This window comes from Cupressus sempervirens, chromosome 10 (assembly GCF_028749045.1).
Source record: "Cupressus sempervirens isolate cs-2001-9-10 chromosome 10, ASM2874904v1, whole genome shotgun sequence".
Lineage (NCBI taxonomy): Eukaryota > Viridiplantae > Streptophyta > Pinopsida > Cupressales > Cupressaceae > Cupressus > Cupressus sempervirens.
This window is the reverse complement of record NC_143127.1, coordinates 270,108,545-270,129,871: the sequence shown is the minus strand read 5'-3', so window position 1 is coordinate 270,129,871 and position 21,327 is coordinate 270,108,545. Positions and strand designations below refer to the sequence as shown.

Genomic DNA, 21,327 nt, shown 5'->3' with positions numbered 1-21,327 from the left:
CATGCAGTGCTAGTGACATGTGCCTTTATAGGTGTCTGTACCTCACTCTTGATGTGTCTGGTTCCTGTGTTGTAGGAGATTTTTGGCCCATCTTTTCAATCTCCTATCTCCTCACCTTATCTGCATTAAGGGGGGGTTATATTTTGTTTCTCATGCTTCCTTGGTTCGATGGTTCGTTAGTGTGAGCTATGTATTTAGTACCTGATCCTATATACTAGGCGACTGCAGTGGTTGGCTACCTATGCATTTCGGTGAGATGGATCATCTACCATATAGACACTCTCGGTTCGTGCCTTCTATTTCCATTGAGGTTCTACAGATCAGTAGTTTCTTTTTTACAGAGTTTTGTGGCTTCTTCTACTTCAGTGGTTCTCTTCATGATCTTTCTTTGTTCCTATCTTCTAGAACATTCTTTGCTATCTCTTTTGGGAGTAAGGTTGTTCCCATGTGGTTTTTTCTATTTCTCCATTTCATAGAGATTTTGTTGTGATTGGGTACCTGATCAGGCCTTGTTGTCGGGACCCATTTTTTTGCTTTCATAGTTGTGCTAGGTTAGCTTACCTCTTGAGCTTCACTTAAGGGGGGGTGTTAAAGTAATTAGTTGGTTTTACTTATTAATTAAATCACTTTGATTTAATTAAATAAGTTGCCTATTACTCTAGTTTTCTTAAGCTATTTTGTAGGTGCATATAATTAATATTTTATATTAATTATAATGTGCAACCTATCTTTTTTAGGCTTTAGGTTACCCTTTTCGAGTTTCAATCTCCATTATAAGGATTGATCTCTTTGTAATTCATTGAATCCGTTAAATAATATTTTTTCATCTGAATACAATTTTGCATGTTTTTTCAGATCAAACCCTTGTCTCTTCTTGTCTTTTTCTTCTTCGTGACAGGTTTTGTACATGCAGGTGTTGCTTCGTGGATTTGATAGATAATCCATCTCACCGAAATGCACAGGTAGCCAGCTACTACAATTGCCTAGTATATATGATCAGGTACTAAATACATAGCTCACACTAATGAACCATCAAGCCAAGGAAGCATGAGAAACAACAATATAACCTCCCCCCCCCCCCCCCTCCCTTAATGCATACGAGGTGAGGAGATAGGCAACTAAAAAGGTGGGGCAAAAATCTCCTACAACCCAGGAACCAGACACATCAAGAGTGAGGTACAGACACCTATAAAGGCACGTCACTGACACTGCATGGGGCAAAAAAGGAAGAGGTCACAAAAGTGGAAAACAACTATCCCCCCCCCCCCATGGATTTGAGCAAATATGCCAATCAAATCTACGAAGCCCAAGAAAACCTGCATGTACAAAACCTATCACGGAGAAGAAAAAGACAACAAGAGGCAAGGGTTTGATCTAAAAAAAATGCAAAATTGTATTCAGACGAAGAAAAAATATTATTCAACGGATTCAATGAATTACAAAAAGATCAATCCTTATAAAGGAGATCGGAACTCGAAAAGGGTAACCTAAAGCCTAAAAAAGCTAGGTTCATATAATTAATAGATGAAGGAAAAAGGAAGAGGGCACAAAAGCGACAAACAACTATACCCCCCATGGCACTTTATAAAATAGTGTGAGTACAACAAACCACAATGATCAAACCCTTGCCTATTTGTAAGATTTGAGCAAATATGCCAATCAAATCCATGAAGCCCAAGAAAACTTACATGTACAAAACTTGTTACGGAGAAGAAAAAGACAAGTAGAGGCAAGGGTTTGATCTGAAAAACATGTAAAATTGTATTCAGATGAAAAAAAAATATTATTCAACGGATTCAATGAATTACAAAGAGATCAATCCTTATAAAGGAGATCGAAACCCGAAAAGGGTAACCTAAAGCCTAAAAAAGCTAAGTTGCACATTATAATTAATATAAAATATTAATTATATGCACCTACGAGATAGCTTAAGCAAACTAAAGTAATAGGCAACTTATTTAATTAAATCAAAGTGATTTAATTAATAAGTGAAAACAACTAATTACTCTAACACCCCCCTTAAGCGAAGCTCAGGAGGTAAGCTAACCTAGCACAACTATGAAAGCAAAAAAATGGGTCCCGACAACAAGGCCTAATTAGGTACCCAATCACAACAAAATCTCTATGAAACGGAGAAATAGAGAAAACCACATGGGAAAAACCCTACTCCAAAAAGAGATAGCAAAGAATGTTTCAGAAGATAGGAACAAAGAGAGATCATGAAAAGAACCACTGAAACAGAAGAAGCCACAAAACTCTATCAAAAAGAAACTATTGATCAGTAGAATCTCCATGGAAATAAAAGGCACGAACCGAGAGTGTCTATATGGTAGAGGATCCATCTCACCGAAATGCATAAGTAGTCAGCCACTGCAATCGCCTAGTATATAGTATTAGGTACTAAATACATAGCTCACACTAACGAACCATCGAACCAAGGAAGCATGAGAAACAATAATATAACCCCCCCTTAATGCAGATGGGGTGAGGAGACAAGCAACTGAAAAGGTGGGCCAAAAATCTCCTACAACACAGGAACCAAACACATCGAAAGTGAAGTACAGACACCTATAAAGACACGTATCACCGACACTGCATGAGGCAAAAAAGGAAGAGGGCACAAAAGTGGCAAACAACTATCCCCCCCCCCCAAATGGCACTTTATAAAAGTGCGAGTACAAAAAACCACAATGATAAAGGATCCTGAAATGCAAGAGGGGCACTTTATCTCAGTGTGTTTGCATAAAGATGCTTACAAATGATATCAAAAATGATCAAAAAAAGCATAAGACTGATACAATACAAGGTACAAGCCAAAATGAAGCAACTGAAGCAACAAAATTGATCTCCAAACTTGAAACAGCCAGGGTATCCACCAGAATGCAAAAACGCAAAAGATTGAATAGAATGTGCCTGGAGCAAAATCTAGAAGAACAACCAGCATCACTAGAAAGAGCGCGGAAAACAGCTTTCCAACGATATAAAGAAGTCCAAAATCAAAGATCGAATGTTCAAGATATGACTCCCGGAGTGCAAAACAGAACATCCGACTTTGACTGCCAAAACAAGCAACTAAACTGCATCAAAACTCAAAAACACCTGCACAAATGTCTGTCTCGGAACTAGCTTACTGACGCATTTTTGAAATCGAAAAAATACATCTGTATACTCAAATTACGGAGAAAAAATCGACAGGGCCCCTAAAAGATGCAAAAAATATTAATTAATTAATTTAAAAAAAACAAAAATCTCCAAAAAAAAATTGCGCCACCACTGGGCAAAGGTGGAGTAGAGGAGTGGCTGAGCCGCTACTAAGCAGGGCTACAATGGGGTTGTGGCGTAGCTGCTACGAGCCGCTGGGTGGTAACTACCAGCGATGACTGCAGCGGTGACCGCAGTGGTAACTGCCAGCGGTTCCGCTGCGGTTAGTAAACCAACATGGGATTTAAAATCGCTTTTTTAATTTTTTTCAATTATTTTAACAATTTTCTACCTTGAACTGCGTGCCAAGGGTCGTACGGGCCTGTCGAGCAAAAAAAATTGCCTCTTGGGTCAACGTTGTCCAAATTGGACAAATTTTATATGGAAACGAGAGTTTTGACGTCTTCTAATTCCATATGTGAAGTCTGTTTGGCCTCAGACTGCTCCAAAAATCAGTGAGCCCCCTGTTTTCTCAAAAAAAAAACACCAGATTTAATCCATCAAACCCTTGTTCTATCTTTTTCTCCAAATACCGAACAAGCTAAAGCAGATCTAGCTCTGATACCATGTAGGATTTGAGCAAATATGTCAATCAAATCCACAAAGCCCAAGAAAGCCTACATGTACAAAACCTGTCACGAAGAAGAAAAAGACAAGAAAAAGGAAGGGTTTGATTTGAAAAACATGCAAAATTGTATTCAGATGAAAAAATATTATTCAACGGATTCAATGAATTACAAAGAGATCAATCCTTATAAAGGAGATTGAAATCCGAAAAGGGTAACCTAAAGCCTAAAATAGCTAGGTTGCACATTATAATTAATATTAAATATTAATTATATGCACCTACGAGATAGCTTAAACAAACTCAAGTAATAGGCAACTTATTTAATTAAATCAAAGTGATTTAATTAATAAGTGAAAACAACTAATTACTCTTAACACTTTGGTCACCCTTTTCCCGAAGGCAAATATCTCGCAAAGCTCGCGATTTAATTGGCTAAGTTAGCTCTTTCATTTTTTGTAATCAAAACATTTTAATCACTTTCTCTATCATGGTCAATTCACATATAATCAACTATAATATAATGATATAATATATAATATATCAAAATTAATTATTTTAATAGTTTTGAATGAAAATTGTGAGCAATATAATGATAAAGGAGATGCAAACAATGGAATCTTTTAAATTAATTCATTTTAAAAATAAGAATATTAATGGTGCGCACTTATATATGTCATTTTTAATTTTATTTCATATTTGATAAATGACATTTTGTTGTTATCAATAAAAAAAAAAAAGTTGCATACATTAATATTGTTTTAATCCAATTGCCTTTTTCACATACAATTAACCCTAACATTCATATACAAAAACTTCAAAACTATTAGGTGCTACCTAATGCTAAATTAGACATAATTTGAAAAAACAACACGTTATCATGAAGTTGGCCTACCTCCTTAAGACATAACAAAATAGCCAACATGTGAAAAACTAGCACTTACGGATTTTTTTTCTTTTTTAATGCATAAAACAAAGGGCATTCAATCCTAAGAAACTTTATTTCCTTCTCTCTACCACCTTCTGCACCATGTTATTGAGTGAAAGTCTCTAAACTAAAAGAGTGGTTTGAACACAACTTGTTTCCTCACCTTTGCCTCAACATACATCATAACCTCCCCCTCGTGCAAGAATTCTTGAAGGAATTCCCATCCCACCTCAGCTTAAGTTTGGCATTCCTCTTGTCAACCCTTCCTACTCCAAATGACAAAGGGTTGAAGACCATCTTCATGTGCGCCCACACCAAGCCTATGTTCATCATCCTTGATTCCTTTCCTTGGAATAGCTCATGCCATTATGGTATTTACACCTGAACACCTATCCTTGAGCAACACCATCATTGATCAACACACTCATAGACCACCCACTCTACTTCCCCCTTAATACCCAATTCTAACCTTTGTGCCATGAATATTGAGACAACACATTCATCCTATATTTGTGCTCCATTTTCATGAACTCTTCACCAAGGAAGCATCATAAAGATAGTATCATGTATTTTAAACATTCATTTCAACCTCTTTGAGAGATTTTCTCATTCATATATATATATATATATATATATATATATATATATATATATATATATATATATATATATATATATATATATATCCTTTGTACTTCAAGTCACTATTTCTCTACGAGAACCTCACTATTCCAAAAACCTCTTTTCCAATATAACAATTAGAATGCCCAAATTAGCCTAGAGAGTTGCTTATATTAGTGCCACCTATCTACCCACAAATCTTCAATGTATTTGTCTAAATGATAGCCATCTAACATTGTCAATGTACTTTCTTCATTTTTACTCTAATCCTAAATCCACATTTTTTCATAACATTACTGCAATTATTCCTTCATTGAATGACACCACCCACTTGACCAAGGCATTTGCCAATTAAGTATGCTATCTTAAAGGCAAGAAAATATTTTAATAGGCTACAAGTAGAGTTAACATACTTGTTGATACTCCATGCTAGCACCTAGACTTGCAAATGGGGCCTCACTATTACCAACAAAGATTCTAATCTACTTTGTCCACCTCGAGTTCCTTTGCATCAAAATAACTTTGATAGTCGATGGAGACTCTACAAGATTGTTGGAGCCATCATTTGACTCCTTCACACCAATACAACACCAAACAAACCAAAAGATTCCTTCAATGCACCATCAAAGTTCACCTTGACCCATCCATCTTTTGAGCGAACCTGCCACACTAATTTGCACTTTACTGAAATTAGATCTAAACCTAACATTCACCATTAATATGTAAATGACAATGTTTTCATTCAAAAGTTTATAAAACTATATTTCAAGGTTACCTAAAGTTTTGGAGACAGGAATGCTAGGTAATGAGGGATGAGTTTGTGACAATATAAAATTTGCCTACTTTTGAGATAAACATGAGTGCAGTTACTTACAACTAGAGAAAATTAAAATATGTAGAAACTCTAAAAAAATCATACAAAACTATGGAGAAAGCATGTATGGACCCATTCTAGAACTTCAAAGTAAGAATCAAAATAAAACTCCTGTATTTGTGTAAAATTGAAGTTAAAGAAACAAAATAAAACTCCTGTATTTGTGTAAAATTGAAGTTAAAGAAACAAAATAAAACTCCTGTATTTGTGTAAAATTGAAGTTAAAAGTCATATCACCTCTAGAATGTGAAGTCAAAGTCACCAAAGCATTCCCTTGTCTTAAGGTATATTTGATTAGCTTTTAAATTATTGAAAAGGTGAAATGGAGAAACGTAGGAGATTGTGACTAAAATAATTAAAAATTAAAATATTATTTGTTGAGATTGATTATTATTGTGTTAACCCAGTTATTTGTTGAGATTGATTATTATTGTGTTAAGCTGGGTTACCGTGAGTAAATCATAATATAAAAGTAAAAAAAAAATAGCAACACAATTTTATGTAGATGATAATAGCCAGCACAAATAAGAATTTATTTGTTTAGTAGGGCCCATTCAAATCATTATATCAAATTTACCAACACTTTAATAAATATTTCTTACAATCGCCCAACTTATCAAACAACAAAATTCATTACATGCACATAAAAGTTGCAAGAACCTTATGCAATGTCTCTTGTTTATTTATTAAATGCGACAATGCCTCTTGTTCAACTCCGGTAAGAGAACCTGAATTTCCTCGTTAAAATAAAAGCGGTCGTGCCTAGCCTTGGAATCAAGTCAAAAAGTTCTCATTTCTGAATAATTTATTTCGCATCATTCATTTGACCGAGCAGCTTCTCCAAATCATCACAAACGCTTGTCTACAATTATATACAGCAGGGATATAGATCTATTGCTATTCAAAGAAACCAATTTATAGCAAATTGATTAAATAAAATTGGAAATGTTCTAAAGATCTAACTTAATAGTGAAAAATGGAAGGAGTAATCCACTCAATTAGCCACTTGGAGAAAATTAATTTGTAGGCAAAGTTCATTGTCAAAATCAGTAGCAGGAAACCAGAAAGTAAGCTTCCTCGTCAAAATCAATTCTAGGATATCTGACATGGAAAAGAGGATAAAGATATTACCAATCTTCAAGGTAAAAGTGCATTCCCAATGAAAATTGACACTAGCATTTGTTTCAATGATATTGGAGAGAATGCTGTCTGAAAGTTTCAAATCTTTTCAAAGATTTGACCTGAAGCAGTGCTTGCTTCTTCCAAACACTTTACAACTCTTTCCATCATATATACCAAATCTCTTCCATTCAGATCTGTGAGTATTCCGACACATTCCACAGCACATGGATTATCCCACATTGGATGTTCATATTCTAATAGTCACCCAGCAAGAAATTTTCAGCATCTTCGGATCATGCAGGAGTTGTCTAAACCGATGGCTTAAAAACTCGGAACAGCAAATAGAACCAGGTACTAATATGAAATTTATCGTCTATAAATCTCCATTCTTAGTCCCTTTCTAAGAAAATTAGAAAAAAAACATTATATGGCAACAGAAAAATGGTTAGCAGACTCGAGAAACTGCAGAAGGGGATCCAAAACTACCAGGTAAAGCAGCTACGTAGACAACATAGGCCAAAAAATAATTTACAGCTGATGTATAACCCTACAAAAATTTCAAGATGCAAGTATGCTTAAGCTTGCATGGGGAGTCAAACCTTGCCCAAAGAACACAGTGTGAATCACTGCTTGAAATTTACAGCATCAGAAAATCTTCTCCCAAACAATTTAACAATCTTACAGCCTTGTAAAATCCATAGTAAACAAAGTTGCATGGTTTGCAGAGCACCAGTTACATGGAAATATGGAGGACGGCTATGAATGCCTAAAGCACATCATTCCATGTGCTCACCCAAATGGACCGACTTTTTAGGTAAGATTGGGTGAAGGATGTATTGAAAAACGTGATATCATAGTAACTTCAATCACCGCTTGGCATTTGAGTCCATTGCAAGCAATATCTTCTTCCTCGGACCCTGCAAATATGACAAGAGTTTAATAAAAAATATATAATTAGACCAATTACCTAAAAAGCTCAACTGACAGCACAAACAAAACCAAAAAAGAAATGAATTGCTGGTTATGCTATTGGCATTCCTATCATTTTACTCCCTGGACATTTGGCAGATAACTTCTCTAACCATCAATTTAATCACACCCACACTTACGTATCATATCATTCACACTCGGCACTGTACTTCCAGAAAGAGCAATGACAATATAACATCAGCAAGGCATTACGGGCACTATAATATGATATACATTGCTGCATTACCTTTATGTCCGTACTCATAAATATTCATGCATTTTCTTCAATCTTTTCGTTTGTGTTCTTTAATTAGTACCTAGTCATTTTCTGCCTGTTTCTGGACTTTCTCAAGTTCATCTGCCTTCAAAAGTCAAAGAAGAGGTGAAATGAGAGAATCTGGAGGGTTGATGTATCAAGATTAAATTTTATGAAGCATCCAAAGGGGAACCTTGGCCCTTCTGGCACTGGTTGTGTGGCGCAAGATGGATGAGGTATTAATCTAGTAATTAAAGCCCACAAAATTGACAATGGCACTAAAAGGCAAAAGTTGCTCTTCTAGCAGTTGTGTCAGCAAAAATAATTGGGCCTAACCAATTGCACCCTGAGAGAGTCTCCCAAATCGTAGTCAACACCATTGCCAACAGCAAAGCTCAATTTGTAAAATTGATAAAATATTTGTATTATTCAAGAAAAGCTTGAAATTTTACAAAAATTGAAATCACACATATCCTATGTTAAGGCAGTCAAATTGTCAATGCATTGTTCAAGTTGGCTGTATCTTTTCAAACCAACAATGGTGGCATTCCATATGACGAGTTCAGGAGATTGTGCCTGACAGAGTAGATGGGAAAAGGGATCATTTGCCACACATGTAGTACTTTGCATTCAATGTCGAGCTTTTCTCAAGGTGTAGATTCCCACAGATGGGTTTTTGGGCAACCAGCCACTTCAATCGTCATTTCATTTTCCTGGCTTCCAAGAAACCAAGGTTGCATGGAGAAGGGGGTACTTGAGTACTTAGGATACAGGTATTTTTCAAAAGAGGGGACCACAGTGCGTCAATTATTTTTAATATAATTAATATTATAGAAAATCTGAAAATATGACTCATGACAATGGTTTTTTTAACACAAGAACAGTGATAAAGTTTGTAGATGTAATGTATTTGTTTTTGATTTCAGATTTGCAATATGTTTGTTATAATAATGTATGCTAAATGTTTAGATGCATAACAGAGAAGGCAAAATTTGAACATGAACACAAACATAAATCATATAACAATGACATTGCAAATGACAAACTTTTGACTTGAACAGTGATAAAGTCTACTGTTAATCAGTATTCTATCAAAGTTACAAACTGATGTGTTAAATTAAGCTTGATAAACAAGAAGCCGATACGCAAACAAAAAAACCGAAACAAAAATCAGAAATCTTAAACGAGGTCTTTAGCTATGATAGTCTCCACTGAGTACCCAGTACTCGGGTACGTGTACTCGGTACTTGGGTACGTGGGCATGTGTTCCAGGGGTGTGGGTATGCATACCCATGCAACCTAGCTGAAAAACCCCTCTGTGATAGGTGTGTGCTCTGCGTTGATGAAAATCATTGACTCAAATTTCAGCTTGCAATCAAAAAACAACAAATGGCATTCTGGGTTCAGGTGGTGAAGCAGTGGATGAAGAAAATTTTCACCATGCATGGCCTGTTTTTCTTCATGCTAGTGTGAACCCTATTGGGTGACAACTACTTGATGGCCACATACAAATACAAATCAAATTCCATGTTGCTTGCTTGTTACCTGTGTTGCAATGTGAAGTCATCATATTCATCATCAAGTTATGGTTGAGTCATCATAGCTGCTCATGCAGTAAGTTCAAGTCAACTTACTATAGATAGCAAGTCATTTTGGTGAGTTGCCAAAAATAGTAATTTCGACAAGTGTTTAACATGTAGTTGTACAAGTTATACTAAATTTAGTAAGTGGTTCGTAATTTGAACTCTGCAACTCAAAGTCGTAATTGTTCATATGTTTTGAACATTTCCTCAACTGTGAAAATTCCAGAGAAATAAAGTTGAGAGATTGGCCCATGGATTTTTACTGGCATATTTTTACCAGGTTTTGCCACATAAATACTATGTTCCCCTGAGTTTCCGTTACGGGGACAGCAGGGGATGGCGGGGGACAGCGGGACGGGTTTCCGGGATGCCAAATTTTTTTGATGATTTTGGGGAAGGGGGTACGGCAAACGGGGACAGTTATATATATATATATATGGGGAAATTTTAAAATGTACATTGAAATTTGCAAATATGCATGTCATTCATATGAAACTAAGCATAAAACATGTCATTTAAACACTATAGAACCATAAAATACAACATTTGAATGCCATCTAGGAAATAATATCCGATTTCAGTTAGTGAACAATATCATAATGATAAACATGATAAATCTGAAAATCTAAATCTAAATATGCCTAAAGCTATACGCCCAAAGGCTAGAGGGCTGCCATAAAGTAATAAGTATCAATTTATCATAATCATGTTCACGTTCAACATAAAAAACATAACATAGAAAAATGAAGCAGACTGCTGCTCCTATCCTGCCTCTACCGCATTTGGAGGGGTGAGGCCCACCTCGGTGACCTAGTAAGGAGCCTTAAAATTATTTTTTAATATTATCTTTTTAATTTTTTTTGCATAAAAATAAATTAAATTAAAAAAAATTGGGACAGCTGGCCATACCCGGTACGGTTGGGGATGTCTAGGTGTCCCCTTTCTATACCGGGGACAGCCAGCTGTCCCCCTTTTTTTCCCAGCTGTCCCCAAGTTTCGGGGATGTCCACTGCAATTTTTCACTTTTAGGGGGCGGCTGGGGGATGTCCAATACCCGTCCCCCTGTCCCCATTTCCGGAACGCCTGGTTTTAGGCCGGGTACGCCTGGTATTTTCTACACTACTTTATTTTTCATTACAGCCTGGAGCTGGGAGAGTGAGGAGAAGCTGCTAATGTGGTGGAGAATCACGTTCAGGAAAAAAGGTGTCATGGTCTCAAAACATTTCTATCTGTGGCAGCACTAGCTCAAGGTCTTATCGCCAATGGGAGAAATTGGGTGGATGTCCCAGGCAACACACCTCCTTTTCACCCTTTACTACTATGGAGAGCTTCCTCAGACAAAGAATTCAGGCATGCCGAAGCTACTCAAGGATTGGGTTCATCAAAGACAATGTCCAATATAGGGAAACTGTAATCAATGCATGCATCCAAAGAAATTGGAAAAGGGGGAGTTGAATCTCCAAAGTGCAAACTATTGTATAGGCAATGTGAAGGAGGAGATTGAGATCAAAAGGTTCAGGCAAAGAGCCCCAGAGTCTTAATAAATGCATAGGGAGGACATTAAGACCCTCTGTCAATTTTTTTTTCTATAAAGCCGTTAGCGTAAAAAAAATGCTCAGATGCACCGTAAATGAGGGCATGTATAAAGGATATATACTGGTTTAGATTTTGTCTCAAAGATGTAGGGATTTGTTATTTTTTGGACAGATGTTCTCGATTGGCTTGCTGAAAATCCATGGATATAGACATTTTTGTTACTGCAATTCATAGATTAAATAATAGGATATTTTACCAATCAAAAATATATAAATGCTTCAGGTATATCCTTCATTAAGTATTTAATTCATTGATTTTAAATTTTAATATATCTTATTCTGCAAACATTTTATAATTTTCATTAGATGTATTATTTTAAATAAAAGACTATAGGCCTGAACTTTGAATTATAATTTAAAGAGATACAGAGCTTTCAAATTATTTTGTGTTACAATACGCAATACCTATCCTTACTGTGTCAGGTCTGACAACAGGAAAACAGTGGACCAGTAGCAACGATCAAGATTCCATACATAATTTGTCAGACTTCTGGAGTTGTGGTCTACTTGAACCACCTCAGTTCTAAATATCAGATCAATGCCTTTCTCAAAATACCATACTAGGAATTGCCTCTCTCCTTCACTGCGAACACAGACATGGAAACCTGGGTACACAAACTACCCCTTCTGAGAAAAGATGAGCCTTTCTAAGAGCGGGTCACTCGCATGGTGTTACTTCTGTGAAATGATGGCAAGCTCTCCAGATTTAAGCCCAGATTGACAAATTCTCTGGTGACATAATCGACCGCTAGGCCTCTGCCCAAAATAATAAACCTTAAAAAGCCTCAACATGACAATCCGATAATCCTGAACTGTGAACAAAACCAAATCCAAACACACTATATCTGATTTACTTGGCCAGATTCACATTTCAGAAGAGCCCAAATGTTATTATGTTAATGATTTTGCCTAGAAATTAGGTAAACAGCAGCAAAGAAGGTACACACAAGACTCAAAACATTTATCTTGGGAAAACCCTTACACTTGAAGGGAAACACCCAGCCACGCCAGCTTGATAATCAAAATGTTCGAGTACAAGGCTTTCATTTGATTACAATAAAGCAAGCAATCATATAAATAGATCGCATAAGACTCTTTATCTTTCACACAAAGGTCTCTTTGACTCCCAAAAAATAAGACCCTTCATATTTTCATATATACAACACTTCACATTTCCATACGCATGCCTCTTTTTGCATGACATATGACACATCTTTGTACATAATATTACTTAAATATAATCACAAATATCTCTTTCAATTTTAAATGTGACTATAACAGTCATAAAAAACATATTTCTATCTCATAAAATCAGAGATGAAGATCTCTATCACAGCTACAAACTTCAACACTTCCTCTTAGCAAGAGAGAAATCTTTAGTCAAGGATGCACACATAGCTGCAATCAAAGATGATAAGTTCACATAACCTACGTTACCTTAGCATAACATAATCCACCATAGTTACTTCATAAGCACATAGAATAAGTCACACATGCCTTTCACCATGCCTACTTGCAAAGGGTGGAATGAAAACTTTTATCAAAAACTTCTCACATAGAAGGATACATATCCACCATGCCTTTTCACAGAGGGTGGAACGAGGGCTTTCACCTTAGACTTCTCCCAAAGAAGAATGCATTTCCACCATGTCTACTCGCAGAGGGTGGAACGAGGACTTTCACCTAAGACTTCTCCAAGAGAAGAATACATTTCCACTATGCCTACTCGTAGAGGGTGGTCCACCGTACCTAATCACAGAGAGTGGAACGAGGACTTTCACCTCAAACTTCTCTCAGAGAAGAATATTAATAACTGAGATTTCCTCTTAAGTGAGACTCCCTTTCAGCAAGAACTATGAATTTCTCTTAACTGAGACTCCCTCTCAACAGGGACAACTCAAATTTTCTCTTAATAGAGACTCCCTCTTAGCAGGGACAACTTTAATAATAGAGACTCCCTTCCAACGAGGACAACTGAGATTTTCTCTTAACAAAGACTTCCTCTTACCAAAGACAACTTTAATAATAGAGACTCCCTCTCAACAAGGATAGTCACAATAAGATAGTTGAGGTTACCTCCCTCTAAGACCAAACATCTCCCTCTGAATCACAAGCTCCCTCTAAATGCAAAAATTAAGAAACATCATGTTAATAATATCACCTCATCTCATAACTTTTTGTTGCATTATTGTCCTGCAACCAAGAGAGATAAACCCATTAAAAATGCATATACCAATTTATGATCTACATTCAAAATGAGTTACTTATATCTTTTGCTAATCTTCCTCGAGAAGAATCTCAACATGCAAAATACATAAATAATGCAAACCATCACCATCGCAGAATTGTGCAGCTACGTTATATCTAGAAACAGAGGAGTAGATGCCAATAGAAGATAACCACGATGCTCTCCTTTTCAGAAAGGCTGACATCGTTTGAGCTACTTGTTTGCCACCATGTTCACAACTATGAGCTAAATAGCCACTCTAAAATGCTTGCAAAGGTTATAAAAATTGTCTCTTCCCTTCATTGATTCCAATGTATGCTGCAAGAAGATCGCCAAATTACTGTTACTTGTCAGAAGACCAGTGACATGCAAAATAACTTCGATTCCTTGAACAACAATCATTCTCGGTTTTGTTATCGGACCTTTTCCTTGGCACTCCACTAACTACCAAGCAATAAATGCCATACATTCATTCATCTTGAGAATTATTTTCATTACTGTAGATGAAAATAACTCTAACAGGATTCTGAATATTTAGGAGTCTGACCAAATTTTTACCACAAAACTGATTAATTTTGTATTCTTCTCTATTTTGAATCTCTAATAAGTGCCTTTGATCTCTTGCCTATTGCGGATAGGGAATACAACCACCGTAACATCTGAAGATTTTCTCCACGACATATTGAAGAATTCCACACCGTAAAAATGAAGAGCTTGATCATGGAATATGCAAAAGCCAACCAATATGAAGCAAAGAAATACAAATTGTATCCAAACGTCAATTATAAATTTCAAAAATTTCAAACGCCACTCATAATGGCAAGGGACAATAAAGAAATGACAATGTCTAGTCATGAAAACTAGCACTTTTTTTTTGGAGGGTTCAAACCTGCGAGGCACGAAACCTGTGAGTTACCAACTAGCAAAGGCCACCAGCCTGCGAGAAAACTATAACTTTGAAAGATGCCAAGAATAAGTAAAATGGCAGACGATATCAAGTGTAAAGATAAAGAGACTGAAACCTTTACAACAAACTTAAAAACTACTATCGCCCTAAAAGCATAGGGAAACTGGAGTCAAACCTACTATCGTTACAACCACAGCATCAAAATGACGAGCGGGAGATGAATAGCCTTCGTAGCTCAACTATTCTACAATTCCTATGCAATACCCAACAAATATCTTTTGCTTCTTGCAATTACTCTCAGCGGGATATAATTTCTCCAAAGGCCCCGATCAGTTCCAAAAATAACACAAATAAAATCAATGCCAAAAAGAACCAGAAAGATCGATCGATGACAAATATAACCAAAAAGATTGAGAAAGAGAACTGATACACTGGGAGTAGAACAACATGATTCACCCTCCAATAAGAAAAGTTTGACAAGATAAGTCAAAACAGGCAATCAAACCATAACCAATGATTGTAGTCACTTTGAGTAATCTCATGCACAAAAGAAGGAATCTCGTGCTCTGCCCTTCGTGAGAATAGAAGAATGAAATGAAGGTTCTAAAAAAATTGAAAAACGCGAGAAAAATTGTTGGCACGGCATTGATGAATGACTAACCAAGTCATGATTAGCATATAATAATTACAGCATATATCAAAATGAATTTATCATAGCACATGAATGAAAAACAAAATCTTTTGCTACACTCCCCTTTCCAAGTCCTCATCGCGCTCGACTTTCAAAAATTTGCGGGTGTAAAAACACCAGACATATCCATGTCTAGGCCAGTGGAAGTGCTTGAGATGGAAGCTAAAATATCCATCATAAGAGGTAGTGATAACAAGAGAACATCCATAAATATGAAATGACAATCTTATGCAAGTGTTGAGCAACTCGATATTAGTGAGAACCATGGTGGTCACATGTAAGAAGTATTTCTCAAGAATCAAAATAGCACTTGATGTCAACAGAGCCATGTTTCCCCCAAATGAGAGATTATATACAAAACTAAATATAGAACCTTTTAATCAACAAACGATGACAGAAGCTTTTAAACCACTAAACTGGCTCCGCTACCATGTTTATGTTTTTGCCCAGAAATTAGATAAACAACAACAACAAAGAATGTACATAGAAGACTCAAAACATTTATCTTGGGAAAACCCTTCCATTTGAGGGGAAAAACCCAGCCACACCAGAAAAATATCACTTTTATTGATAATCAAAATGTTTGAGTACAAGGCTTTCACTTGACTTGATTACAATAAAGCATAGTTCCAAGAATCACGGCGATTCATGCGATTCACGCGATTTGGCGATTCGATTCAAGCCAAACGATTTTTTGTGAATTGGTGAATCGAATCAGCGATAAAGGGTTCATGAAATAAGTTACTCACTAAATTTCAAGGGTTTTTTTAATTTTCCGATTCATGGCCGATTCACGATTTGATTCAGCCTTGCCGATTCCGATCCGATTCCGATTCTTGTTACTTTGCAATAAAGCAAGCAATCATATAAATAGATTGCATAAGACTCTTCATCTTTCACACGAAGGTCTCCTTAAGTCCCAAAAAATAAGACCCTTCATATTTCCACATATACAACACTTCACATTTCCATGCACATGCCTCTTTGCATGATGTATAACACAATTTTTTACATAATATTAACTTAAATATAATCACAAATATCTCTTTCAGCTGAAGATGACCATAATGGTCATAACAAACATATATCCTAAGTTGTTGGTTCAGATTCCAATTCGGATGCGGGTTCGACATTCAGTCAAAAAAAAAAATGAGATGGGTTTGGATTCATTTTTGGTCCGTTCGTACACTTTTTAAAATAGATAAAGAAATATATATATCAAATAAATTGAAAATGGAAAAATATGACGTGGTAACTTAGCTTTTAACTACAGATCATGTTTCATTATCATGATTCTTATTACAGAGTAAGTATTTAATCTCGTTGCAGAACAAACTTTATCAGATTGTGAATTTCAACTACTATTTAATATGAATTGGCAACTTGGCTTTTATCTATAGAACTTAGCCAATACAGATCCTACAAAAAAAATTTGTCATTTTTTGCTAAGCCTATGTTGTTTTTTGTTGAGCTCGTGTCTTTTTTGCTAAGCCCACCATATATTCTCAACGTCCTGTATTGAGAATGCAAGTGACCTTACATTTAAACTTTAGGGAAGAAAACTTTTTAAAACTATTGAAGTTGATGAAAGATCAACCCCACAGTGCCCAAGAATCACCTTCATGCAAACACCTGTCATAGAAGAGAGAAGCAAAAACCTATGGAGGCTGAAATTGCCAGATCCATAGGTGAGACATTCTTGATGAACAAAAAAGAGATTGCTATATTCAAAAATGAATTGTCTCAATTTACAAAGAGAGATCGTCCTTATAAAGGAGATCGAAACCCTAAAAGGGTCTAACCTAGGTTGCATCATAATAATTAATAAAAGATTTAATTATTAAATGCCTAAAGTTTAGCTTAAGCAAACTAGAGTAAATTAGAAAATATCTAATCACTCTAACACCCCCCTTAAGATAGACTTGGGGAGTAGCTAAAAACCTAAAAACTACTACAGAAAGTAGATTTGGTTCTTGGCAAACAAGGCCTGATGAGGTACCCAAGCACAACCAAATCTCTAAAAAGAGGAGAAATGGAGAAATCCACATGGGAAAAGCTCTACTCCAAAAAGAGATGGAAAACATGCTGAAAGAAACTAGTTAAGGACCGAAGAAGCCTCCAAACTAGAAAATGTTCTAGAAGATAGGAACAAAAGATGATCCTGAAGAACACCACTAAAGCATGTAGAAGTTGCAAAGTTTTATCAAAAGTAACTGCTGATCTGAAGAACCTCCACTGAAATAGAACTTAACCGGGTAGAGAAGACTGTAATCTGCATCGAATCAGGAGGCACACAAAGCAAACAACTGAACTCAAAGATACAAATGGCATGAAACACCAAAGCCTGAAGCGTTGATCAATCGAACCAAGGAAGCATGAGAAACAACATAAGAACCCTCCCTAATGCAGACAAGGGTGAGGTGACAAGCAACCAAAAAAGTGGGCCAAAAGAACTATATTTCAAGGAATCGTGATCAAGATGCACAAAAGAGTACATATGTGTTACTGAGGTGATCAATCTTAGAAACGTAATGAGGCTAATGTCATGGAAAAGACACTCACTGGAGAAAGGAAGATGGCAAACAAAAGCAAAACATCAAACCCCCCATGGCACTTTATCGAAGTAGTCCATGTACAATAAGGCACAAGATATGAGGAATCCCAAGAATACAATAATTTGTAGGAGTGTCCTCAGAGGACAATGCTCAAATCATATGGCAAAACAAAGGAAAACAACTTAAATGAAAATACCGATGCAATATGGCACTTTATCTTAATGCGTTTGCAAGAATGCATGCAAATGATGTCTAAATAGACCAAAACAAACATAAGAGTAATACAATAGATAGTACAAGTCATGAGACACTTTATCTTAATGCGTTTGCAAGAATGCATGCAAATGATGTTTAAATAGACCAAAAAGGACATAAGAGTAATACAATAGATAGTACAAGTCATGATGAATCATTTGAAGCAACAAAATCGATCCTCGAACCTGAAACAACCAAGATATCCACCAAAATGCAAAAATGCAAAAGACTGAATAGAATGTGCTTGGAGCAAAATCTGGAAAAACAAACATCACTAGAAAGAGATTGGAAAGACCTTTCCAACAATATAAAGAATTCCCAAATCAAAGATTGGATGCTCAAGATGTCTCCCGGAGTGCAAAATTGTAACCCTAACTTTGATAGCAAAAAAATCCATCAAATAAGCATCAAAACTGAAAACTAACTGTACCATTGTGATAGGCTCTAAACAAGCTTTCTGACAATATCTCATTTGCCAAAAACAGAGTCCATATGCCTGAGATATGAGCAAAAACACAAAGGTAGGTCCAAACTGAGCCCGAGGTGACAAGAACGTTGATGCAATGCTGACATGGTGCTGACATCAGCAAGTGATGAGCCCAAATTTGACAGTCTAACAGTCATCAAGGCAAAAAAAAGCCTGAAAAATGACCCCTGCCAGGAAAAAATATCCAGCCAGTATGCCGAAAAAACAATTCCTCGACAAACAAAGAGTCGGTGCCAAAGTATAAATCCGATGGCCAATATAGCACATGTGAGAATTAAAAGTCATATTAAAAAACTTTGGAACACGTGCCAAAAACCACTATGAAGGGGGACTAAACAACCTGTGAATCAGTGAAACGCCATGAGAGAAGAGGTAGAGCCCACACATAGTATTAATTTTGTCAAAGAAAAACTACCTATAAAAATGGCAACCTGGCAAAACTAATCCACCAATGGCAAAAGACAGAGCCAAAAACTTACGATGATGGTGTGAAGACCCATACACCAACTCCAACAAGCCAAGTGGAGGATCAAAAAACCCATCTCCACTTTTACAAAATCACCTAGGCATCAACCAAAAGAAGGTGCGACTACATGAAATCCATCGGGAAGTGCAGGTTCCGCCAACCACACCCAAAGACACTAAGAGAGGGTCATTATGGACAGAGGCAGACTTCAAAAAACCGTGAACAAGGCCATAGGTTACTAACGTGAGAGGCTATAGTCGCAGAAGAGGGCCTGTTCTTTTAAAACTGTGCCATAACTCCAAGGCAAAGCGCTTCACAACAGCTCCAACAGCTCAGCTTCCAATCACCAAAAATCATGTCATTGACTGCCAAGAAAAATGTGCTCTCCATCATAAAGGTGTTGCTGACTTGGCATCCTTGAAAACCACAATCCAACATTGACACAAGACCTAACAAATCTGCTGATGGTGCAAAAGGCCAATGGTAATCACCAAAAATCACACCATAACCACCAAAAAATGTGCCATGAAGTATGGATCAGCGGAGGTATTAATGGAGCGCCAGTTTGTAAAGGTTGGCAGATCACATGGAAACACACCATCAAGTAAAGCACTGCAAAACAATACTCTTCCCATAAAAAAATGCCAAAAAACTCGCAATCATCGAGGCTTGAGCCAAAAACATTGCGTGGGTCTTCACTCCAGCCCGGTCATTTAAAAAAGTGAGCTCCAAACATGAAGTCGCCAAAACAACATGACCTCCAAGGCGTTGTCCAATGACAGGTAGATTGTTCGATGGGTCAAAAAAAAGAGGCCAATTATTAAAGAAACATGCATATCCTTTCACGAATCTGACTCTCCCAATCAGCACTGGAGATAGCCATCCCCCAAACAAATCCACTGCCAATAACTCCAAACCATAGGTCAACCCTCTCAAAAGAAGCCCTGCAAGTGTTGAAGAAGGCTTTCGTGCTTGACAAGGAAAGAGAAGAACCATGAGGAACAATAACTCTCTGTAGCCTTCTCCACCTCTAAATTTTAAAAAGATGCCCATGCTGGGTAGTGATGTGATTAAGCATATCATGTCCAACTTTAATACTGCAAACAGGACACACCGCGGATTTTGCCTCATAGGAGTATTCTCCAAATGAGAACAAAGAGAAGCAATGTGATACTCCTCATAACAATAGGGGCAAGGGAAATATGGTTGTACATCCTCCTCAACCTCAAAACCATCAACACTATGCCAGAAATGGTGGGCAGCGATACAAAGTCTGTCCCACAAAAAAAAGTGAACCCCAAACTTCTGCTCAATCCATACTTGGGTGTTGTACCCAAAAAAACCGGGGGTGGTTGGCAATTTTTTAAGGCAAGGCCATCAAGGAAGGATCGGCAATGGGGGAGCATGCAGCACTCTTTTCTCCAAAAGGATTTGTGCTTCACCCAAAAACAAAGCTGCCAAAGATGATGCCAAAACCACTTGAGCAGGGGTACAACGTGCTTAAGAAAATACCAAAACAATGTCCCCCAACTTTGTAAAAATCACCTCTAATTGCATTCACTCTGCCAAAATAAATTTTGCTGAAAATTCTTGATGATAAAAAAAATTTGCCTCGAAGTGTGTGCCTAGCTAAAACGGCCTAGGTGTAAAAAAAAATTTGCCTCTGATTTCAATAGCGTCCAAACTGGACGCATTTTATATGGAAAAGAGTGTTTTCGAACGATCTGAGCTCAACAGTGATGTCTGTTTGGGCTCAAGGTGCTCCAAAAAAATAGGTCCCCCCCAGATCCAATACAAAAAACCTCTGAAAGCCATAGGTCTGAAAACCAATGCCAAATCTCTCAAAAACAAAACAAGGGCATGAAGATCTGGAGCTCTAGTACCATGTTGAAGTTGATGAAAGATCAACCCCACAACTCCCAAGAAGCACCTACATGCAAACACCTATCACAAAAAGAGAGAAGCAAAAGCTATGGAGGCTGAAATTCTCAGATCCATAGATGAGACATTCTTGATGAGCAAAAA

The 21,327-nt window shown here is 36.8% G+C and overlaps 1 protein-coding gene across 2 annotated transcripts in view; it reads right to left on the bottom strand.

Moving 5' to 3' along the window:
* Positions 1–7,825: 7,825 nt before the first annotated feature.
* The window catches only part of LOC149533686 (uncharacterized), a 61,285-nt gene continuing 47,783 nt past the window's right edge, over positions 7,826–21,327 (bottom strand). For both annotated transcript variants that reach the window (XM_089803244.1, XM_089803245.1), the window contains exon 7: positions 7,826–8,228. In XM_089803244.1, coding sequence (XP_089659370.1) covers positions 8,178–8,228 — 51 coding nt within the window. In that variant the 3' untranslated portion in view covers positions 7,826–8,177. The remainder of the gene's footprint in view (positions 8,229–21,327) is intronic.